We start from the raw sequence: 21,862 nt of genomic DNA, 5'->3' as shown, positions 1-21,862 counted from the left end.
ATGGGACATGAAACTGTTTCATACAATCAGAAGACACTCTGGAGTTAATAGTGGAGTTCAGCTCTGGAGAGGTCATAATTTTATTTGCAAATACACAAGCAATGCTAGAAAAACGTGGCAACGTTATGATTTGGATGAACGTAGGAAGGGTCTTTTCTGTTTCAATGACCTTGTTGCCTTGGTATCAGACGCAGGAAATGCTGGGTAGACACGTTCTGATTCTGATGTTTGTCCGAGACTACTTTGCTATAGGTTTGGAATGCCAGGGAGAGGTCCAAGAGCTGGGGGACTCTCGTCCCTTTTGAATGACCGCATTCAAAATCCACAGCTGATCCCCAATTGGCAAAGAATGGAAAGGGAAGGTCAGAAAAGAAGTTGAGACGTATGCATCCAAAGGACGGGGGTTTTCATCCCTGGCTCCTAGCACATTGGCGTCAGCGTGTTCTTCCTTGGCAGACGATGTGAGAGATAAGAAGGAAGAGGGGCATTTCCTCGAAAAGGCATGATGGTGTGGACAATGGGTGTTGTTCTGGTGCTCAGCAGCAGGAGGAGCCACAGCAGGCTGGGCGGCAGCAGGTGGTCCTGCAGCAGGTGGTCTGGCAGCATGTGGGGCGGCAGCAGGGCCGGCAGCAGCTGGACACACAGCAGCTGGGGCGGCAGCAGGGCCGGCAGCAGCTGGACACACAGCAGCTGGGGCGGCAGCAGGGCTGGCAGCAGCTGGACACACAGCAGCTGGGGCGGCAGCAGGGCTGGCAGCAGCTGGACACACAGCAGCTGGGGCGGCAGCAAGTTGGGCGGCAGCAAGTGGTTTGGCAGCAGCAAGGTGAGCAGCAACTAGACTGGCAGCAGGAAGGGCGGCAGCAGGTGGGTTGGCAGCAAACGGACTGGCAGCACCTTGGTCTGCAGCAGCTGGACAGACAGCAGCTGGGGCGGCAGCACGTGGTTCTGCAGCAAGTCGTCTGGCAGCAGACGGGACGACAGCAGCTGGGGCGGCAGCAGGGCTGGCAGCAGCTGGTCACACAGCAAGTTGGGCGGCAGCAAGTTGGGCGGCAACAAGTCGTTTGGCAGCACGTTGGCTGGCAGCACACAGAGGGGCAGCAGCTGGGTCTGCAGCAGCTGGGGGCGCAGCATGCCTCCTCACAGGCTTCCTGGCCACAGCTGCGCTCAGAGCACACGGAGCCACAACAGGAGTTGACCATGGTGTCAGCGGATGGATCTTCTAGCTTTGGTTCAAGGATAGGGATTGACTTGTGTTTGAGAAACTTCTTGCCCCACGGGCCTCTTTTATACCCCGATGAGCAACGGCTGTCAGCACGTGTAAGGGGATTTCCCTGTTATTGTTTATCATGATGGAAAAGTAAAATGCAATTAAGAAATTATTTTCTCCTGAATCTACTTTTTCCTTGAACTTTGGGAATTCGTTATCTCATTTGTTTTTGCCCTCTAGAATCATCACTTATCTTTTCATCTTGCCTTAATTACTCTGCCAAATTTCTCTCCTTGGTCAATTCCTGGTTCACCTTGCCATTGCCTGCCCTCAATGACCAAGGGTATTACACATCTTTTTTTTCCGTGCATCATTCCACGACTCGTGGGGTGTGTGTGTGTGTGTGTGTGTGTGTGTGTGTGTGTGTGTATGAGGGGTGGGCAGGGTTCTTCCTAAGGGATGTGGATAGTTTTAGAGGAGGAGCTGGGAACTCTACTCTGAAGGCGATGTTGAAGCTTAGACGGATTGCGGCAAAGAAAGACCCAAGAGTGATGGCCACAATTCAGACCAAAGAAATGTCGTTGTCTTGTATAAAAGCTCCAATTCGAAAGAGGTCTGCTTTCTTCTCGGGGTCTTTAGCCGGGATGGGACAAAGGGCCTCTGCGGATCTTTCCGACGTGGTGATCATTATCCACTCCAAGTGACCCACAGCATGCAGGAGATATGGCAAAAGAAAACTTCGAAACAGTTCTAGGGATTTCAGCATGCTGATGAAGAACTATGCACGTGATGGTGTCATCTTCATTATCTGCTGGGTACTCTCTATTCATGACTGATGATGGAGATGTCGGGAGAGGCGAATCGAATTGAGAAAGAAATATTTTGGTGAGGGCATGGTACCTGAGTCTGGGTCTAGGACTTTTAGACAAGAGCTCAAATCTCTCCCCTCGTCCTCGTCTGATGCCTCATCATGGTTTGCAGGTGAGGCTGACGACTCAAAGGCTATGCCAGTCAAGTAACAGCCTTGGCAGCTCCTGTCTTTTGGCAATGACCTTATTGGCCTTCCTGTCAGCGTTTCTGTTTCCCAGTGGTCAAAGTAAGCACGGAGGAAGATGTTCAGGAGCAGCAGGCCAACCCTCTAGAGATGGAATTTTTCAGCCTTGACGGCCAGATCTTTCTGGCTTTAAACAGATAGAAAATACGTGAGACAATTGTAGGTCAAAGGAAAGAGGTTTCACAGGTTTTCCTTAAGGAAGCAGTCAAAGGAGTTCGTGGAATGTCCTGTATCACGCTCTCAAAGACAAGGGCAAACATCATTTCATGAAATATTGGATCATCATTTGTTGCAGCAATGATTATGGGATGTGGCGACAAAAAGCACCACCTTGAAAATAATTGCCTAAGGTGGTGTTTCTTACGGTATGGATGCCAGGGTTGAAGCTTTGCTTTTTTCCTAGAGTCCTGGCATTCGATCGATTTCTTCATGGCCTCCAATTCTGGAGAGATTTTATGAATTTTGACAACATCTTCTTTTTCCCCATTCCAGTCTATGTAGTCGTCTGGTTCAGTTGCTCTTCTTTTTCCTTCTGGCCCATGAATTCCGTCCATGTGAAATAATCCCCAAATTGGGTGGAGCTGGAAATGGTCGTACTTGACAGGTTGAAGGCAATGACTTGTCTTTTTGCCTGTGTTTGTTTGCTAAGACCCATGCCTTGTACTCAGTGGGTGTTCATTGAACACTTATTAGTTTCCTTTGAATAGTAGGGCATTTGTCACTACAGCCATGCCTGGAACTTTTCCATCCCCGTAGATGCTTTTGAAGCTTAGCAATGCTGACATACTTTTTGGAAACTCAGTCACCTTCCGTGCAGAGTGAGAGAGGAGAAGAGGCCTTGTTTTCGAGCTAGCGAATAGAATAGCTTTCATATTAAAGACTTCATTAAATGTTCAGTTCTTCCTGACCAAGCCTCCAATCAATCATATTCTTCACATTTCCCATTTTGCAATATTTCCATGGTTCGTAACGATTCAGCTTAAGAACGTTTAACAGAACTACTCCAGATAGTCCAACAAGAAATGCACCACAGTTTTCGATAACAGCTTTCCTTTTGTGTCCGTAAGACACTGGAATGAAGTTATCAGCCTATCTATTTTGAAATTGCGTTGTTTGGATCATGGAATGAATCAAAGAGCGCTCCTTAGGTGCCACGGTTTTGTCTCACTGTTCAGTGTAATCTGCTTTCAAAGGACTGTCATCCATCGTTGTGGGTTTTGGAGCTAAAGAAATTAATTTCACTCAAGGTGGAAGTTTTCCGCTGAATCACCTTGATGTTAGGTAACGGCTAAGGTGGCCAGAATTCTGAAAAGAGTAAGTTGTCCGTAAACTGAAAGATTTTTCCAAGTCGGTGGACATGGCTTCAAGGTACCATTTGACAGTCAGGTACCATGCTTCTTCTCTGGGTCATAACTCATAGCTCATTTATTCATCATTCATATCACTGTTAGATATCTTTTCATCTTAGAACCACACACATACTTGCTATGTCCCGCAAACGTTGACACGCCTCATGCCACCTCTCATGGCTCCCCTTCCCCAAGCCCCCATCTATAGGCCTTGCTGATATGTTCCTGAAAGATGCTGAAGTCGTTCACCAAGACTTCCTTCTTCCTAGCGTCTTCTCCTCTCATGTTAGTCAGATGCCTTCTCCCGATATCTCCTGTTTCATTTGTGTCTCCAATGAAAAGAAGACTCTCCTTGGTAAGGACAACCACTCCATATCCACAGCTATCCCTTTCCGTCCCACTTACTCCTCCCGCCTGCCGCCTGCCAACTCCACACTTCCCGTGATCGCAGCGGGGGTGGCGCGTAGAGAGTGGGCGAGAATTTGGAAGGGAAAATGTGAGAAATTATCTTTTACTAATTTGAAATAAGAAGTGAGATCGTGCTGTCTTCGACTGTGATAACTTCTCAATGGAATTTCCCCGGAACACTTGAGTGCAGGCCGAAATCTCAGTTGGATGAATCCTGGAGCTTCTCTGGTTTATGTCTCCCATATCGGAGACATGAGCCTAGCTAGCAAATGTGTGCAGAAATGACATGGGACATGAAACTGTTTCATACAATCAGAAGACACTCTGGAGTTAATAGTGGAGTTCAGCTCTGGAGAGGTCATAATTTTATTTGCAAATACACAAGCAATGCTAGAAAAACGTGGCAACGTTATGATTTGGATGAACGTAGGAAGGGTCTTTTCTGTTTCAATGACCTTGTTGCCTTGGTATCGGACGCAGGAAATGCTGGGTAGACACGTTCTGATTCTGATGTTTGTCCGAGACTACTTTGCTATAGGTTTGGAATGCCAGGGAGAGGTCCAAGAGCTGGGGGACTCTCGTCCCTTTTGAATGACCGCATTCAAAATCCACAGCTGATCCCCAATTGGCAAAGAATGGAAAGGGAAGGTCAGAAAAGAAGTTGAGACGTATGCATCCAAAGGACGGGGGTTTTCATCCCTGGCTCCTAGCACATTGGCGTCAGCGTGTTCTTCCTTGGCAGACGATGTGAGAGATAAGAAGGAAGAGGGGCATTTCCTCGAAAAGGCATGATGGTGTGGACAATGGGTGTTGTTCTGGTGCTCAGCAGCAGGAGGAGCCACAGCAGGCTGGGCGGCAGCAGGTGGTCCTGCAGCAGGTGGTCTGGCAGCATGTGGGGCGGCAGCAGGGCCGGCAGCAGCTGGACACACAGCAGCTGGGGCGGCAGCAGGGCCGGCAGCAGCTGGACACACAGCAGCTGGGGCGGCAGCAGGGCTGGCAGCAGCTGGACACACAGCAGCTGGGGCGGCAGCAGGGCTGGCAGCAGCTGGACACACAGCAGCTGGGGCGGCAGCAAGTTGGGCGGCAGCAAGTGGTTTGGCAGCAGCAAGGTGAGCAGCAACTAGACTGGCAGCAGGAAGGGCGGCAGCAGGTGGGTTGGCAGCAAACGGACTGGCAGCACCTTGGTCTGCAGCAGCTGGACAGACAGCAGCTGGGGCGGCAGCACGTGGTTCTGCAGCAAGTCGTCTGGCAGCAGACGGGACGACAGCAGCTGGGGCGGCAGCAGGGCTGGCAGCAGCTGGTCACACAGCAAGTTGGGCGGCAGCAAGTTGGGCGGCAACAAGTCGTTTGGCAGCACGTTGGCTGGCAGCACACAGAGGGGCAGCAGCTGGGTCTGCAGCAGCTGGGGGCGCAGCATGCCTCCTCACAGGCTTCCTGGCCACAGCTGCGCTCAGAGCACACGGAGCCACAACAGGAGTTGACCATGGTGTCAGCGGATGGATCTTCTAGCTTTGGTTCAAGGATAGGGATTGACTTGTGTTTGAGAAACTTCTTGCCCCACGGGCCTCTTTTATACCCCGATGAGCAACGGCTGTCAGCACGTGTAAGGGGATTTCCCTGTTATTGTTTATCATGATGGAAAAGTAAAATGCAATTAAGAAATTATTTTCTCCTGAATCTACTTTTTCCTTGAACTTTGGGAATTCGTTATCTCATTTGTTTTTGCCCTCTAGAATCATCACTTATCTTTTCATCTTGCCTTAATTACTCTGCCAAATTTCTCTCCTTGGTCAATTCCTGGTTCACCTTGCCATTGCCTGCCCTCAATGACCAAGGGTATTACACATCTTTTTTTTCCGTGCATCATTCCACGACTCGTGGGGTGTGTGTGTGTGTGTGTGTGTGTGTGTGTGTGTGTGTGTGTGTGTGTGAGGGGTGGGCAGGGTTCTTCCTAAGGGATGTGGATAGTTTTAGAGGAGGAGCTGGGAACTCTACTCTGAAGGCGATGTTGAAGCTTAGACGGATTGCGGCAAAGAAAGACCCAAGAGTGATGGCCACAATTCAGACCAAAGAAATGTCGTTGTCTTGTATAAAAGCTCCAATTCGAAAGAGGTCTGCTTTCTTCTCGGGGTCTTTAGCCGGGATGGGACAAAGGGCCTCTGCGGATCTTTCCGACGTGGTGATCATTATCCACTCCAAGTGACCCACAGCATGCAGGAGATATGGCAAAAGAAAACTTCGAAACAGTTCTAGGGATTTCAGCATGCTGATGAAGAACTATGCACGTGATGGTGTCATCTTCATTATCTGCTGGGTACTCTCTATTCATGACTGATGATGGAGATGTCGGGAGAGGCGAATCGAATTGAGAAAGAAATATTTTGGTGAGGGCATGGTACCTGAGTCTGGGTCTAGGACTTTTAGACAAGAGCTCAAATCTCTCCCCTCGTCCTCGTCTGATGCCTCATCATGGTTTGCAGGTGAGGCTGACGACTCAAAGGCTATGCCAGTCAAGTAACAGCCTTGGCAGCTCCTGTCTTTTGGCAATGACCTTATTGGCCTTCCTGTCAGCGTTTCTGTTTCCCAGTGGTCAAAGTAAGCACGGAGGAAGATGTTCAGGAGCAGCAGGCCAACCCTCTAGAGATGGAATTTTTCAGCCTTGACGGCCAGATCTTTCTGGCTTTAAACAGATAGAAAATACGTGAGACAATTGTAGGTCAAAGGAAAGAGGTTTCACAGGTTTTCCTTAAGGAAGCAGTCAAAGGAGTTCGTGGAATGTCCTGTATCACGCTCTCAAAGACAAGGGCAAACATCATTTCATGAAATATTGGATCATCATTTGTTGCAGCAATGATTATGGGATGTGGCGACAAAAAGCACCACCTTGAAAATAATTGCCTAAGGTGGTGTTTCTTACGGTATGGATGCCAGGGTTGAAGCTTTGCTTTTTTCCTAGAGTCCTGGCATTCGATCGATTTCTTCATGGCCTCCAATTCTGGAGAGATTTTATGAATTTTGACAACATCTTCTTTTTCCCCATTCCAGTCTACGTAGTCGTCTGGTTCAGTTGCTCTTCTTTTTCCTTCTGGCCCATGAATTCCGTCCATGTGAAATAATCCCCAAATTGGGTGGAGCTGGAAATGGTCGTACTTGACAGGTTGAAGGCAATGACTTGTCTTTTTGCCTGTGTTTGTTTGCTAAGACCCATGCCTTGTACTCAGTGGGTGTTCATTGAACACTTATTAGTTTCCTTTGAATAGTAGGGCATTTGTCACTACAGCCATGCCTGGAACTTTTCCATCCCCGTAGATGCTTTTGAAGCTTAGCAATGCTGACATACTTTTTGGAAACTCAGTCACCTTCCGTGCAGAGTGAGAGAGGAGAAGAGGCCTTGTTTTCGAGCTAGCGAATAGAATAGCTTTCATATTAAAGACTTCATTAAATGTTCAGTTCTTCCTGACCAAGCCTCCAATCAATCATATTCTTCACATTTCCCATTTTGCAATATTTCCATGGTTCGTAACGATTCAGCTTAAGAACGTTTAACAGAACTACTCCAGATAGTCCAACAAGAAATGCACCACAGTTTTCGATAACAGCTTTCCTTTTGTGTCCGTAAGACACTGGAATGAAGTTATCAGCCTATCTATTTTGAAATTGCGTTGTTTGGATCATGGAATGAATCAAAGAGCGCTCCTTAGGTGCCACGGTTTTGTCTCACTGTTCAGTGTAATCTGCTTTCAAAGGACTGTCATCCATCGTTGTGGGTTTTGGAGCTAAAGAAATTAATTTCACTCAAGGTGGAAGTTTTCCGCTGAATCACCTTGATGTTAGGTAACGGCTAAGGTGGCCAGAATTCTGAAAAGAGTAAGTTGTCCGTAAACTGAAAGATTTTTCCAAGTCGGTGGACATGGCTTCAAGGTACCATTTGACAGTCAGGTACCATGCTTCTTCTCTGGGTCATAACTCATAGCTCATTTATTCATCATTCATATCACTGTTAGATATCTTTTCATCTTAGAACCACACACATACTTGCTATGTCCCGCAAACGTTGACACGCCTCATGCCACCTCTCATGGCTCCCCTTCCCCAAGCCCCCATCTATAGGCCTTGCTGATATGTTCCTGAAAGATGCTGAAGTCGTTCACCAAGACTTCCTTCTTCCTAGCGTCTTCTCCTCTCATGTTAGTCAGATGCCTTCTCCCGATATCTCCTGTTTCATTTGTGTCTCCAATGAAAAGAAGACTCTCCTTGGTAAGGACAACCACTCCATATCCACAGCTATCCCTTTCCGTCCCACTTACTCCTCCCGCCTGCCGCCTGCCAACTCCACACTTCCCGTGATCGCAGCGGGGGTGGCGCGTAGAGAGTGGGCGAGAATTTGGAAGGGAAAATGTGAGAAATTATCTTTTACTAATTTGAAATAAGAAGTGAGATCGTGCTGTCTTCGACTGTGATAACTTCTCAATGGAATTTCCCCGGAACACTTGAGTGCAGGCCGAAATCTCAGTTGGATGAATCCTGGAGCTTCTCTGGTTTATGTCTCCCATATCGGAGACATGAGCCTAGCTAGCAAATGTGTGCAGAAATGACATGGGACATGAAACTGTTTCATACAATCAGAAGACACTCTGGAGTTAATAGTGGAGTTCAGCTCTGGAGAGGTCATAATTTTATTTGCAAATACACAAGCAATGCTAGAAAAACGTGGCAACGTTATGATTTGGATGAACGTAGGAAGGGTCTTTTCTGTTTCAATGACCTTGTTGCCTTGGTATCAGACGCAGGAAATGCTGGGTAGACACGTTCTGATTCTGATGTTTGTCCGAGACTACTTTGCTATAGGTTTGGAATGCCAGGGAGAGGTCCAAGAGCTGGGGGACTCTCGTCCCTTTTGAATGACCGCATTCAAAATCCACAGCTGATCCCCAATTGGCAAAGAATGGAAAGGGAAGGTCAGAAAAGAAGTTGAGACGTATGCATCCAAAGGACGGGGGTTTTCATCCCTGGCTCCTAGCACATTGGCGTCAGCGTGTTCTTCCTTGGCAGACGATGTGAGAGATAAGAAGGAAGAGGGGCATTTCCTCGAAAAGGCATGATGGTGTGGACAATGGGTGTTGTTCTGGTGCTCAGCAGCAGGAGGAGCCACAGCAGGCTGGGCGGCAGCAGGTGGTCCTGCAGCAGGTGGTCTGGCAGCATGTGGGGCGGCAGCAGGGCCGGCAGCAGCTGGACACACAGCAGCTGGGGCGGCAGCAGGGCCGGCAGCAGCTGGACACACAGCAGCTGGGGCGGCAGCAGGGCTGGCAGCAGCTGGACACACAGCAGCTGGGGCGGCAGCAGGGCTGGCAGCAGCTGGACACACAGCAGCTGGGGCGGCAGCAAGTTGGGCGGCAGCAAGTGGTTTGGCAGCAGCAAGGTGAGCAGCAACTAGACTGGCAGCAGGAAGGGCGGCAGCAGGTGGGTTGGCAGCAAACGGACTGGCAGCACCTTGGTCTGCAGCAGCTGGACAGACAGCAGCTGGGGCGGCAGCACGTGGTTCTGCAGCAAGTCGTCTGGCAGCAGACGGGACGACAGCAGCTGGGGCGGCAGCAGGGCTGGCAGCAGCTGGTCACACAGCAAGTTGGGCGGCAGCAAGTTGGGCGGCAACAAGTCGTTTGGCAGCACGTTGGCTGGCAGCACACAGAGGGGCAGCAGCTGGGTCTGCAGCAGCTGGGGGCGCAGCATGCCTCCTCACAGGCTTCCTGGCCACAGCTGCGCTCAGAGCACACGGAGCCACAACAGGAGTTGACCATGGTGTCAGCGGATGGATCTTCTAGCTTTGGTTCAAGGATAGGGATTGACTTGTGTTTGAGAAACTTCTTGCCCCACGGGCCTCTTTTATACCCCGATGAGCAACGGCTGTCAGCACGTGTAAGGGGATTTCCCTGTTATTGTTTATCATGATGGAAAAGTAAAATGCAATTAAGAAATTATTTTCTCCTGAATCTACTTTTTCCTTGAACTTTGGGAATTCGTTATCTCATTTGTTTTTGCCCTCTAGAATCATCACTTATCTTTTCATCTTGCCTTAATTACTCTGCCAAATTTCTCTCCTTGGTCAATTCCTGGTTCACCTTGCCATTGCCTGCCCTCAATGACCAAGGGTATTACACATCTTTTTTTTCCGTGCATCATTCCACGACTCGTGGGGTGTGTGTGTGTGTGTGTGTGTGTGTGTGTGTGTGTGTGTGTGTGTGTGTGTGTGTGTGAGGGGTGGGCAGGGTTCTTCCTAAGGGATGTGGATAGTTTTAGAGGAGGAGCTGGGAACTCTACTCTGAAGGCGATGTTGAAGCTTAGACGGATTGCGGCAAAGAAAGACCCAAGAGTGATGGCCACAATTCAGACCAAAGAAATGTCGTTGTCTTGTATAAAAGCTCCAATTCGAAAGAGGTCTGCTTTCTTCTCGGGGTCTTTAGCCGGGATGGGACAAAGGGCCTCTGCGGATCTTTCCGACGTGGTGATCATTATCCACTCCAAGTGACCCACAGCATGCAGGAGATATGGCAAAAGAAAACTTCGAAACAGTTCTAGGGATTTCAGCATGCTGATGAAGAACTATGCACGTGATGGTGTCATCTTCATTATCTGCTGGGTACTCTCTATTCATGACTGATGATGGAGATGTCGGGAGAGGCGAATCGAATTGAGAAAAAAATATTTTGGTGAGGGCATGGTACCTGAGTCTGGGTCTAGGACTTTTAGACAAGAGCTCAAATCTCTCCCCTCGTCCTCGTCTGATGCCTCATCATGGTTTGCAGGTGAGGCTGACGACTCAAAGGCTATGCCAGTCAAGTAACAGCCTTGGCAGCTCCTGTCTTTTGGCAATGACCTTATTGGCCTTCCTGTCAGCGTTTCTGTTTCCCAGTGGTCAAAGTAAGCACGGAGGAAGAAGTTCAGGAGCAGCAGGCCAACCCTCTAGAGACGGAATTTTTCAGCCTTGACGGCCAGATCTTTCTGGCTTTAAACAGATAGAAAATATGTGAGACAATTGTAGGTCAAAGGAAAGAGGTTTCACAGGTTTTCCTTAAGGAAGCAGTCAAAGGAGTTCGTGGAATGTCCTGTATCACGCTCTCAAAGACAAGGGCAAACATCATTTCATGAAATATTGGATCATCATTTGTTGCAGCAATGATTATGGGATGTGGCGACAAAAAGCACCACCTTGAAAATAATTGCCTAAGGTGGTGTTTCTTACGGTATGGATGCCAGGGTTGAAGCTTTGCTTTTTTCCTAGAGTCCTGGCATTCGATCGATTTCTTCATGGCCTCCAATTCTGGAGAGATTTTATGAATTTTGACAACATCTTCTTTTTCCCCATTCCAGTCTATGTAGTCGTCTGGTTCAGTTGCTCTTCTTTTTCCTTCTGGCCCATGAATTCCGTCCATGTGAAATAATCCCCAAATTGGGTGGAGCTGGAAATGGTCGTACTTGACAGGTTGAAGGCAATGACTTGTCTTTTTGCCTGTGTTTGTTTGCTAAGACCCATGCCTTGTACTCAGTGGGTGTTCATTGAACACTTATTAGTTTCCTTTGAATAGTAGGGCATTTGTCACTACAGCCATGCCTGGAACTTTTCCATCCCCGTAGATGCTTTTGAAGCTTAGCAATGCTGACATACTTTTTGGAAACTCAGTCACCTTCCGTGCAGAGTGAGAGAGGAGAAGAGGCCTTGTTTTCGAGCTAGCGAATAGAATAGCTTTCATATTAAAGACTTCATTAAATGTTCAGTTCTTCCTGACCAAGCCTCCAATCAATCATATTCTTCACATTTCCCATTTTGCAATATTTCCATGGTTCGTAACGATTCAGCTTAAGAACGTTTAACAGAACTACTCCAGATAGTCCAACAAGAAATGCACCACAGTTTTCGATAACAGCTTTCCTTTTGTGTCCGTAAGACACTGGAATGAAGTTATCAGCCTATCTATTTTGAAATTGCGTTGTTTGGATCATGGAATGAATCAAAGAGCGCTCCTTAGGTGCCACGGTTTTGTCTCACTGTTCAGTGTAATCTGCTTTCAAAGGACTGTCATCCATCATTGTGGGTTTTGGAGCTAAAGAAATTAATTTCACTCAAGGTGGAAGTTTTCCGCTGAATCACCTTGATGTTAGGTAACGGCTAAGGTGGCCAGAATTCTGAAAAGAGTAAGTTGTCCGTAAACTGAAAGATTTTTCCAAGTCGGTGGACATGGCTTCAAGGTACCATTTGACAGTCAGGTACCATGCTTCTTCTCTGGGTCATAACTCATAGCTCATTTATTCATCATTCATATCACTGTTAGATATCTTTTCATCTTAGAACCACACACATACTTGCTATGTCCCGCAAACGTTGACACGCCTCATGCCACCTCTCATGGCTCCCCTTCCCCAAGCCCCCATCTATAGGCCTTGCTGATATGTTCCTGAAAGATGCTGAAGTCGTTCACCAAGACTTCCTTCTTCCTAGCGTCTTCTCCTCTCATGTTAGTCAGATGCCTTCTCCCGATATCTCCTGTTTCATTTGTGTCTCCAATGAAAAGAAGACTCTCCTTGGTAAGGACAACCACTCCATATCCACAGCTATCCCTTTCCGTCCCACTTACTCCTCCCGCCTGCCGCCTGCCAACTCCACACTTCCCGTGATCGCAGCGGGGGTGGCGCGTAGAGAGTGGGCGAGAATTTGGAAGGGAAAATGTGAGAAATTATCTTTTACTAATTTGAAATAAGAAGTGAGATCGTGCTGTCTTCGACTGTGATAACTTCTCAATGGAATTTCCCCGGAACACTTGAGTGCAGGCCGAAATCTCAGTTGGATGAATCCTGGAGCTTCTCTGGTTTATGTCTCCCATATCGGAGACATGAGCCTAGCTAGCAAATGTGTGCAGAAATGACATGGGACATGAAACTGTTTCATACAATCAGAAGACACTCTGGAGTTAATAGTGGAGTTCAGCTCTGGAGAGGTCATAATTTTATTTGCAAATACACAAGCAATGCTAGAAAAACGTGGCAACGTTATGATTTGGATGAACGTAGGAAGGGACTTTTCTGTTTCAATGACCTTGTTGCCTTGGTATCGGACGCAGGAAATGCTGGGTAGACACGTTCTGATTCTGATGTTTGTCCGAGACTACTTTGCTATAGGTTTGGAATGCCAGGGAGAGGTCCAAGAGCTGGGGGACTCTCGTCCCTTTTGAATGACCGCATTCAAAATCCACAGCTGATCCCCAATTGGCAAAGAATGGAAAGGGAAGGTCAGAAAAGAAGTTGAGACGTATGCATCCAAAGGACGGGGGTTTTCATCCCTGGCTCCTAGCACATTGGCGTCAGCGTGTTCTTCCTTGGCAGACGATGTGAGAGATAAGAAGGAAGAGGGGCATTTCCTCGAAAAGGCATGATGGTGTGGACAATGGGTGTTGTTCTGGTGCTCAGCAGCAGGAGGAGCCACAGCAGGCTGGGCGGCAGCAGGTGGTCCTGCAGCAGGTGGTCTGGCAGCATGTGGGGCGGCAGCAGGGCCGGCAGCAGCTGGACACACAGCAGCTGGGGCGGCAGCAGGGCCGGCAACAGCTGGACACACAGCAGCTGGGGCGGCAGCAGGGCTGGCAGCAGCTGGACACACAGCAGCTGGGGCGGCAGCAGGGCTGGCAGCAGCTGGACACACAGCAGCTGGGGCGGCAGCAAGTTGGGCGGCAGCAAGTGGTTTGGCAGCAGCAAGGTGAGCAGCAACTAGACTGGCAGCAGGAAGGGCGGCAGCAGGTGGGTTGGCAGCAAACGGACTGGCAGCACCTTGGTCTGCAGCAGCTGGACAGACAGCAGCTGGGGCGGCAGCACGTGGTTCTGCAGCAAGTCGTCTGGCAGCAGACGGGACGACAGCAGCTGGGGCGGCAGCAGGGCTGGCAGCAGCTGGTCACACAGCAAGTTGGGCGGCAGCAAGTTGGGCGGCAACAAGTCGTTTGGCAGCACGTTGGCTGGCAGCACACAGAGGGGCAGCAGCTGGGTCTGCAGCAGCTGGGGGCGCAGCATGCCTCCTCACAGGCTTCCTGGCCACAGCTGCGCTCAGAGCACACGGAGCCACAACAGGAGTTGACCATGGTGTCAGCGGATGGATCTTCTAGCTTTGGTTCAAGGATAGGGATTGACTTGTGTTTGAGAAACTTCTTGCCCCACGGGCCTCTTTTATACCCCGATGAGCAACGGCTGTCAGCACGTGTAAGGGGATTTCCCTGTTATTGTTTATCATGATGGAAAAGTAAAATGCAATTAAGAAATTATTTTCTCCTGAATCTACTTTTTCCTTGAACTTTGGGAATTCGTTATCTCATTTGTTTTTGCCCTCTAGAATCATCACTTATCTTTTCATCTTGCCTTAATTACTCTGCCAAATTTCTCTCCTTGGTCAATTCCTGGTTCACCTTGCCATTGCCTGCCCTCAATGACCAAGGGTATTACACATCTTTTTTTTCCGTGCATCATTCCACGACTCGTGGGGTGTGTGTGTGTGTGTGTGTGTGTGTGTGTGTGTGTGTGTGTGTGTGTGTGTGTGTGTGTGAGGGGTGGGCAGGGTTCTTCCTAAGGGATGTGGATAGTTTTAGAGGAGGAGCTGGGAACTCTACTCTGAAGGCGATGTTGAAGCTTAGACGGATTGCGGCAAAGAAAGACCCAAGAGTGATGGCCACAATTCAGACCAAAGAAATGTCGTTGTCTTGTATAAAAGCTCCAATTCGAAAGAGGTCTGCTTTCTTCTCGGGGTCTTTAGCCGGGATGGGACAAAGGGCCTCTGCGGATCTTTCCGACGTGGTGATCATTATCCACTCCAAGTGACCCACAGCATGCAGGAGATATGGCAAAAGAAAACTTCGAAACAGTTCTAGGGATTTCAGCATGCTGATGAAGAACTATGCACGTGATGGTGTCATCTTCATTATCTGCTGGGTACTCTCTATTCATGACCGATGATGGAGATGTCGGGAGAGGCGAATCGAATTGAGAAAAAAATATTTTGGTGAGGGCATGGTACCTGAGTCTGGGTCTAGGACTTTTAGACAAGAGCTCAAATCTCTCCCCTCGTCCTCGTCTGATGCCTCATCGTGGTTTGCAGGTGAGGCTGACGACTCAAAGGCTATGCCAGTCAAGTAACAGCCTTGGCAGCTCCTGTCTTTTGGCAATGACCTTATTGGCCTTCCTGTCAGCGTTTCTGTTTCCCAGTGGTCAAAGTAAGCACGGAGGAAGATGTTCAGGAGCAGCAGGCCAACCCTCTAGAGACGGAATTTTTCAGCCTTGACGGCCAGATCTTTCTGGCTTTAAACAGATAGAAAATATGTGAGACAATTGTAGGTCAAAGGAAAGAGGTTTCACAGGTTTTCCTTAAGGAAGCAGTCAAAGGAGTTCGTGGAATGTCCTGTATCACGCTCTCAAAGACAAGGGCAAACATCATTTCATGAAATATTGGATCATCATTTGTTGCAGCAATGATTATGGGATGTGGCGACAAAAAGCACCACCTTGAAAATAATTGCCTAAGGTGGTGTTTCTTACGGTATGGATGCCAGGGTTGAAGCTTTGCTTTTTTCCTAGAGTCCTGGCATTCGATCGATTTCTTTATGGCCTCCAATTCTGGAGAGATTTTATGAATTTTGACAACATCTTCTTTTTCCCCATTCCAGTCTATGTAGTCGTCTGGTTCAGTTGCTCTTCTATTTCCTTCTGGCCCATGAATTCCGTCCATGTGAAATAATCCCCAAATTGGGTGGAGCTGGAAATGGTCGTACTTGACAGGTTGAAGGCAATGACTTGTCTTTTTGCCTGTGTTTGTTTGCTAAGACCCATGCCTTGTACTCAGTGGGTGTTCATTGAACACTTATTAGTTTCCTTTGAATAGTAGGGCATTTGTCACTACAGCCATGCCTGGAACTTTTCCATCCCCGTAGATGCTTTTGAAGCTTAGCAATGCTGACATACTTTTTGGAAACTCAGTCACCTTCCGTGCAGAGTGAGAGAGGAGAAGAGGCCTTGTTTTCGAGCTAGCGAATAGAATAGCTTTCATATTAAAGACTTCATTAAATGTTCAGTTCTTCCTGACCAAGCCTCCAATCAATCATATTCTTCACATTTCCCATTTTGCAATATTTCCATGGTTCGTAACGATTCAGCTTAAGAACGTTTAACAGAACTACTCCAGATAGTCCAACAAGAAATGCACCACAGTTTTCGATAACAGCTTTCCTTTTGTGTCCGTAAGACACTGGAATGAAGTTATCAGCCTATCTATTTTGAAATTGCGTTGTTTGGATCATGGAATGAATCAAAGAGCGCTCCTTAGGTGCCACGGTTTTGTCTCACTGTTCAGTGTAATCTGCTTTGAAAGGACTGTCATCCATCATTGTGGGTTTTGGAGCTAAAGAAATTAATTTCACTCAAGGTGGAAGTTTTCCGCTGAATCACCTTGATGTTAGGTAACGGCTAAGGTGGCCAGAATTCTGAAAAGAGTAAGTTGTCCGTAAACTGAAAGATTTTTCCAAGTCGGTGGACATGGCTTCAAGGTACCATTTGACAGTCAGGTACCATGCTTCTTCTCTGGGTCATAACTCATAGCTCATTTATTCATCATTCATATCACTGTTAGATATCTTTTCATCTTAGAACCACACACATACTTGCTATGTCCCGCAAACGTTGACACGCCTCATGCCACCTCTCATGGCTCCCCTTCCCCAAGCCCCCATCTATAGGCCTTGCTGATATGTTCCTGAAAGATGCTGAAGTCGTTCACCAAGACTTCCTTCTTCCTAGCGTCTTCTCCTCTCATGTTAGTCAGATGCCTTCTCCCGATATCTCCTGTTTCATTTGTGTCTCCAATGAAAAGAAGACTCTCCTTGGTAAGGACAACCACTCCATATCCACAGCTATCCCTTTCCGTCCCACTTACTCCTCCCGCCTGCCGCCTGCCAACTCCACACTTCCCGTGATCGCAGCGGGGGTGGCGCGTAGAGAGTGGGCGAGAATTTGGAAGGGAAAATGTGAGAAATTATCTTTTACTAATTTGAAATAAGAAGTGAGATCGTGCTGTCTTCGACTGTGATAACTTCTCAATGGAATTTCCCCGGAACACTTGAGTGCAGGCCGAAATCTCAGTTGGATGAATCCTGGAGCTTCTCTGGTTTATGTCTCCCATATCGGAGACATGAGCCTAGCTAGCAAATGTGTGCAGAAATGACATGGGACATGAAACTGTTTCATACAATCAGAAGACACTCTGGAGTTAATAGTGGAGTTCAGCTCTGGAGAGGTCATAATTTTATTTGCAAATACACAAGCAATGCTAGAAAAACGTGGCAACGTTATGATTTGGATGAACGTAGGAAGGGACTTTTCTGTTTCAATGACCTTGTTGCCTTGGTATCGGACGCAGGAAATGCTGGGTAGACACGTTCTGATTCTGATGTTTGTCCGAGACTACTTTGCTATAGGTTTGGAATGCCAGGGAGAGGTCCAAGAGCTGGGGGACTCTCGTCCCTTTTGAATGACCGCATTCAAAATCCACAGCTGATCCCCAATTGGCAAAGAATGGAAAGGGAAGGTCAGAAAAGAAGTTGAGACGTATGCATCCAAAGGACGGGGGTTTTCATCCCTGGCTCCTAGCACATTGGCGTCAGCGTGTTCTTCCTTGGCAGACGATGTGAGAGATAAGAAGGAAGAGGGGCATTTCCTCGAAAAGGCATGATGGTGTGGACAATGGGTGTTGTTCTGGTGCTCAGCAGCAGGAGGAGCCACAGCAGGCTGGGCGGCAGCAGGTGGTCCTGCAGCAGGTGGTCTGGCAGCATGTGGGGCGGCAGCAGGGCCGGCAGCAGCTGGACACACAGCAGCTGGGGCGGCAGCAGGGCCGGCAGCAGCTGGACACACAGCAGCTGGGGCGGCAGCAGGGCTGGCAGCAGCTGGACACACAGCAGCTGGGGCGGCAGCAGGGCTGGCAGCAGCTGGACACACAGCAGCTGGGGCGGCAGCAAGTTGGGCGGCAGCAAGTGGTTTGGCAGCAGCAAGGTGAGCAGCAACTAGACTGGCAGCAGGAAGGGCGGCAGCAGGTGGGTTGGCAGCAAACGGACTGGCAGCACCTTGGTCTGCAGCAGCTGGACAGACAGCAGCTGGGGCGGCAGCACGTGGTTCTGCAGCAAGTCGTCTGGCAGCAGACGGGACGACAGCAGCTGGGGCGGCAGCAGGGCTGGCAGCAGCTGGTCACACAGCAAGTTGGGCGGCAGCAAGTTGGGCGGCAACAAGTCGTTTGGCAGCACGTTGGCTGGCAGCACACAGAGGGGCAGCAGCTGGGTCTGCAGCAGCTGGGGGCGCAGCATGCCTCCTCACAGGCTTCCTGGCCACAGCTGCGCTCAGAGCACACGGAGCCACAACAGGAGTTGACCATGGTGTCAGCGGATGGATCTTCTAGCTTTGGTTCAAGGATAGGGATTGACTTGTGTTTGAGAAACTTCTTGCCCCACGGGCCTCTTTTATACCCCGATGAGCAACGGCTGTCAGCACGTGTAAGGGGATTTCCCTGTTATTGTTTATCATGATGGAAAAGTAAAATGCAATTAAGAAATTATTTTCTCCTGAATCTATTTTTCCTTGAACTTTGGGAATTCGTTATCTCATTTGTTTTTGCCCTCTAGAATCATCACTTATCTTTTCATCTTGCCTTAATTACTCTGCCAAATTTCTCTCCTTGGTCAATTCCTGGTTCACCTTGCCATTGCCTGCCCTCAATGACCAAGGGTATTACACATCTTTTTTTTCCGTGCATCATTCCACGACTCGTGGGGTGTGTGTGTGTGTGTGTGTGTGTGTGTGTGTGTGTGTGTGTGTGTGTGTGTGTGTGTGAGGGGTGGGCAGGGTTCTTCCTAAGGGATGTGGATAGTTTTAGAGGAGGAGCTGGGAACTCTACTCTGAAGGCGATGTTGAAGCTTAGACGGATTGCGGCAAAGAAAGACCCAAGAGTGATGGCCACAATTCAGACCAAAGAAATGTCGTTGTCTTGTATAAAAGCTCCAATTCGAAAGAGGTCTGCTTTCTTCTCGGGGTCTTTAGCCGGGATGGGACAAAGGGCCTCTGCGGATCTTTCCGACGTGGTGATCATTATCCACTCCAAGTGACCCACAGCATGCAGGAGATATGGCAAAAGAAAACTTCGAAACAGTTCTAGGGATTTCAGCATGCTGATGAAGAACTATGCACGTGATGGTGTCATCTTCATTATCTGCTGGGTACTCTCTATTCATGACCGATGATGGAGATGTCGGGAGAGGCGAATCGAATTGAGAAAAAAATATTTTGGTGAGGGCATGGTACCTGAGTCTGGGTCTAGGACTTTTAGACAAGAGCTCAAATCTCTCCCCTCGTCCTCGTCTGATGCCTCATCGTGGTTTGCAGGTGAGGCTGACGACTCAAAGGCTATGCCAGTCAAGTAACAGCCTTGGCAGCTCCTGTCTTTTGGCAATGACCTTATTGGCCTTCCTGTCAGCGTTTCTGTTTCCCAGTGGTCAAAGTAAGCACGGAGGAAGATGTTCAGGAGCAGCAGGCCAACCCTCTAGAGACGGAATTTTTCAGCCTTGACGGCCAGATCTTTCTGGCTTTAAACAGATAGAAAATATGTGAGACAATTGTAGGTCAAAGGAAAGAGGTTTCACAGGTTTTCCTTAAGGAAGCAGTCAAAGGAGTTCGTGGAATGTCCTGTATCACGCTCTCAAAGACAAGGGCAAACATCATTTCATGAAATATTGGATCATCATTTGTTGCAGCAATGATTATGGGATGTGGCGACAAAAAGCACCACCTTGAAAATAATTGCCTAAGGTGGTGTTTCTTACGGTATGGATGCCAGGGTTGAAGCTTTGCTTTTTTCCTAGAGTCCTGGCATTCGATCGATTTCTTTATGGCCTCCAATTCTGGAGAGATTTTATGAATTTTGACAACATCTTCTTTTTCCCCATTCCAGTCTATGTAGTCGTCTGGTTCAGTTGCTCTTCTATTTCCTTCTGGCCCATGAATTCCGTCCATGTGAAATAATCCCCAAATTGGGTGGAGCTGGAAATGGTCGTACTTGACAGGTTGAAGGCAATGACTTGTCTTTTTGCCTGTGTTTGTTTGCTAAGACCCATGCCTTGTACTCAGTGGGTGTTCATTGAACACTTATTAGTTTCCTTTGAATAGTAGGGCATTTGTCACTACAGCCATGCCTGGAACTTTTCCATCCCCGTAGATGCTTTTGAAGCTTAGCAATGCTGACATACTTTTTGGAAACTCAGTCACCTTCCGTGCAGAGTGAGAGAGGAGAAGAGGCCTTGTTTTCGAGCTAGCGAATAGAATAGCTTTCATATTAAAGACTTCATTAAATGTTCAGTTCTTCCTGACCAAGCCTCCAATCAATCATATTCTTCACATTTTCCATTTTGCAATATTTCCATGGTTCGTAACGATTCAGCTTAAGAACGTTTAACAGAACTACTCCAGATAGTCCAACAAGAAATGCACCACAGTTTTCGATAACAGCTTTCCTTTTGTGTCCGTAAGACACTGGAATGAAGTTATCAGCCTATCTATTTTGAAATTGCGTTGTTTGGATCATGGAATGAATCAAAGAGCGCTCCTTAGGTGCCACGGTTTTGTCTCACTGTTCAGTGTAATCTGCTTTGAAAGGACTGTCATCCATCATTGTGGGTTTTGGAGCTAAAGAAATTAATTTCACTCAAGGTGGAAGTTTTCCGCTGAATCACCTTGATGTTAGGTAACGGCTAAGGTGGCCAGAATTCTGAAAAGAGTAAGTTGTCCGTAAACTGAAAGATTTTTCCAAGTCGGTGGACATGGCTTCAAGGTACCATTTGACAGTCAGGTACCATGCTTCTTCTCTGGGTCATAACTCATAGCTCATTTATTCATCATTCATATCACTGTTAGATATCTTTTCATCTTAGAACCACACACATACTTGCTATGTCCCGCAAACGTTGACACGCCTCATGCCACCTCTCATGGCTCCCCTTCCCCAAGCCCCCATCTATAGGCCTTGCTGATATGTTCCTGAAAGATGCTGAAGTCGTTCACCAAGACTTCCTTCTTCCTAGCGTCTTCTCCTCTCATGTTAGTCAGATGCCTTCTCCCGATATCTCCTGTTTCATTTGTGTCTCCAATGAAAAGAAGACTCTCCTTGGTAAGGACAACCACTCCATATCCACAGCTATCCCTTTCCGTCCCACTTACTCCTCCCGCCTGCCGCCTGCCAACTCCACACTTCCCGTGATCGCAGCGGGGGTGGCGCGTAGAGAGTGGGCGAGAATTTGGAAGGGAAAATGTGAGAAATTATCTTTTACTAATTTGAAATAAGAAGTGAGATCGTGCTGTCTTCGACTGTGATAACTTCTCAATGGAATTTCCCCGGAACACTTGAGTGCAGGCCGAAATCTCAGTTGGATGAATCCTGGAGCTTCTCTGGTTTATGTCTCCCATATCGGAGACATGAGCCTAGCTAGCAAATGTGTGCAGAAATGACATGGGACATGAAACTGTTTCATACAATCAGAAGACACTCTGGAGTTAATAGTGGAGTTCAGCTCTGGAGAGGTCATAATTTTATTTGCAAATACACAAGCAATGCTAGAAAAACGTGGCAACGTTATGATTTGGATGAACGTAGGAAGGGACTTTTCTGTTTCAATGACCTTGTGGCCTTGGTATCGGACGCAGGAAATGCTGGGTAGACACGTTCTGATTCTGATGTTTGTCCGAGACTACTTTGCTATAGGTTTGGAATGCCAGGGAGAGGTCCAAGAGCTGGGG

General features: G+C 48.0%; 5 protein-coding genes across 10 annotated transcripts; all 5 read right to left on the bottom strand.

Annotated features, from left to right (window-relative positions):
- Window positions 1-536: 536 nt before the first annotated feature.
- LOC140524018 (uncharacterized) lies at window positions 537-1,583 on the bottom strand. Of its 2 annotated transcripts, XM_072638546.1 has the most exons (2): window positions 724-1,583; window positions 537-582 (listed from the first exon to the last, which is right to left on the bottom strand). In XM_072638546.1, the coding sequence occupies exons 1-2, from the start codon at window positions 1,197-1,199 to the stop codon at window positions 537-539; spliced, it is 522 nt and encodes a 173-aa protein (XP_072494647.1). In that variant the 5' UTR covers window positions 1,200-1,583. The 2 variants fall into 2 exon arrangements, with proteins under 2 accessions (XP_072494647.1, XP_072494646.1); XM_072638545.1 differs by having other exon boundaries at window positions 537-1,583.
- Window positions 1,584-4,840: 3,257 nt separating this feature from the next.
- LOC140528516 (uncharacterized) lies at window positions 4,841-6,597 on the bottom strand. Of its 2 annotated transcripts, XM_072646413.1 has the most exons (2): window positions 5,028-6,597; window positions 4,841-4,886 (listed from the first exon to the last, which is right to left on the bottom strand). In XM_072646413.1, exons 1-2 carry the CDS (start codon window positions 5,501-5,503, stop codon window positions 4,841-4,843), a joined length of 522 nt encoding a protein of 173 aa, XP_072502514.1. In that variant the 5' UTR covers window positions 5,504-6,597. The 2 variants fall into 2 exon arrangements, with proteins under 2 accessions (XP_072502514.1, XP_072502513.1); XM_072646412.1 differs by having other exon boundaries at window positions 4,841-6,597.
- A 2,553-nt stretch (window positions 6,598-9,150) lies between these two features.
- LOC140528517 (uncharacterized) lies at window positions 9,151-10,657 on the bottom strand. Of its 2 annotated transcripts, XM_072646415.1 has the most exons (2): window positions 9,338-10,657; window positions 9,151-9,196 (listed from the first exon to the last, which is right to left on the bottom strand). In XM_072646415.1, exons 1-2 carry the CDS (start codon window positions 9,811-9,813, stop codon window positions 9,151-9,153), a joined length of 522 nt encoding a protein of 173 aa, XP_072502516.1. In that variant the 5' UTR covers window positions 9,814-10,657. The 2 variants fall into 2 exon arrangements, with proteins under 2 accessions (XP_072502516.1, XP_072502515.1); XM_072646414.1 differs by having other exon boundaries at window positions 9,151-10,657.
- A 2,813-nt stretch (window positions 10,658-13,470) lies between these two features.
- LOC140528518 (uncharacterized) lies at window positions 13,471-17,780 on the bottom strand. 2 transcript variants are annotated; one of them, XM_072646417.1, is made up of 2 exons: window positions 13,658-17,780; window positions 13,471-13,516 (listed from the first exon to the last, which is right to left on the bottom strand). In XM_072646417.1, the coding sequence occupies exons 1-2, from the start codon at window positions 14,131-14,133 to the stop codon at window positions 13,471-13,473; spliced, it is 522 nt and encodes a 173-aa protein (XP_072502518.1). In that variant the 5' UTR covers window positions 14,134-17,780. The 2 variants fall into 2 exon arrangements, with proteins under 2 accessions (XP_072502518.1, XP_072502517.1); XM_072646416.1 differs by having other exon boundaries at window positions 13,471-17,780.
- Window positions 17,781-17,792: 12 nt separating this feature from the next.
- On the bottom strand, window positions 17,793-21,663 carry LOC140528515 (uncharacterized). Of its 2 annotated transcripts, XM_072646411.1 has the most exons (2): window positions 17,980-21,663; window positions 17,793-17,838 (listed from the first exon to the last, which is right to left on the bottom strand). In XM_072646411.1, exons 1-2 carry the CDS (start codon window positions 18,453-18,455, stop codon window positions 17,793-17,795), a joined length of 522 nt encoding a protein of 173 aa, XP_072502512.1. In that variant the 5' UTR covers window positions 18,456-21,663. The 2 variants fall into 2 exon arrangements, with proteins under 2 accessions (XP_072502512.1, XP_072502511.1); XM_072646410.1 differs by having other exon boundaries at window positions 17,793-21,663.
- Window positions 21,664-21,862: the final 199 nt, after the last annotated feature.

The sequence above is a fragment of the Notamacropus eugenii genome, chromosome 2 (genome assembly GCF_028372415.1).
Source record: "Notamacropus eugenii isolate mMacEug1 chromosome 2, mMacEug1.pri_v2, whole genome shotgun sequence".
NCBI classification, from domain to species: domain Eukaryota; kingdom Metazoa; phylum Chordata; class Mammalia; order Diprotodontia; family Macropodidae; genus Notamacropus; species Notamacropus eugenii.
Note: the sequence above shows the minus strand (reverse complement) of the source record. Positions and strands in the feature narration are given on the sequence as shown.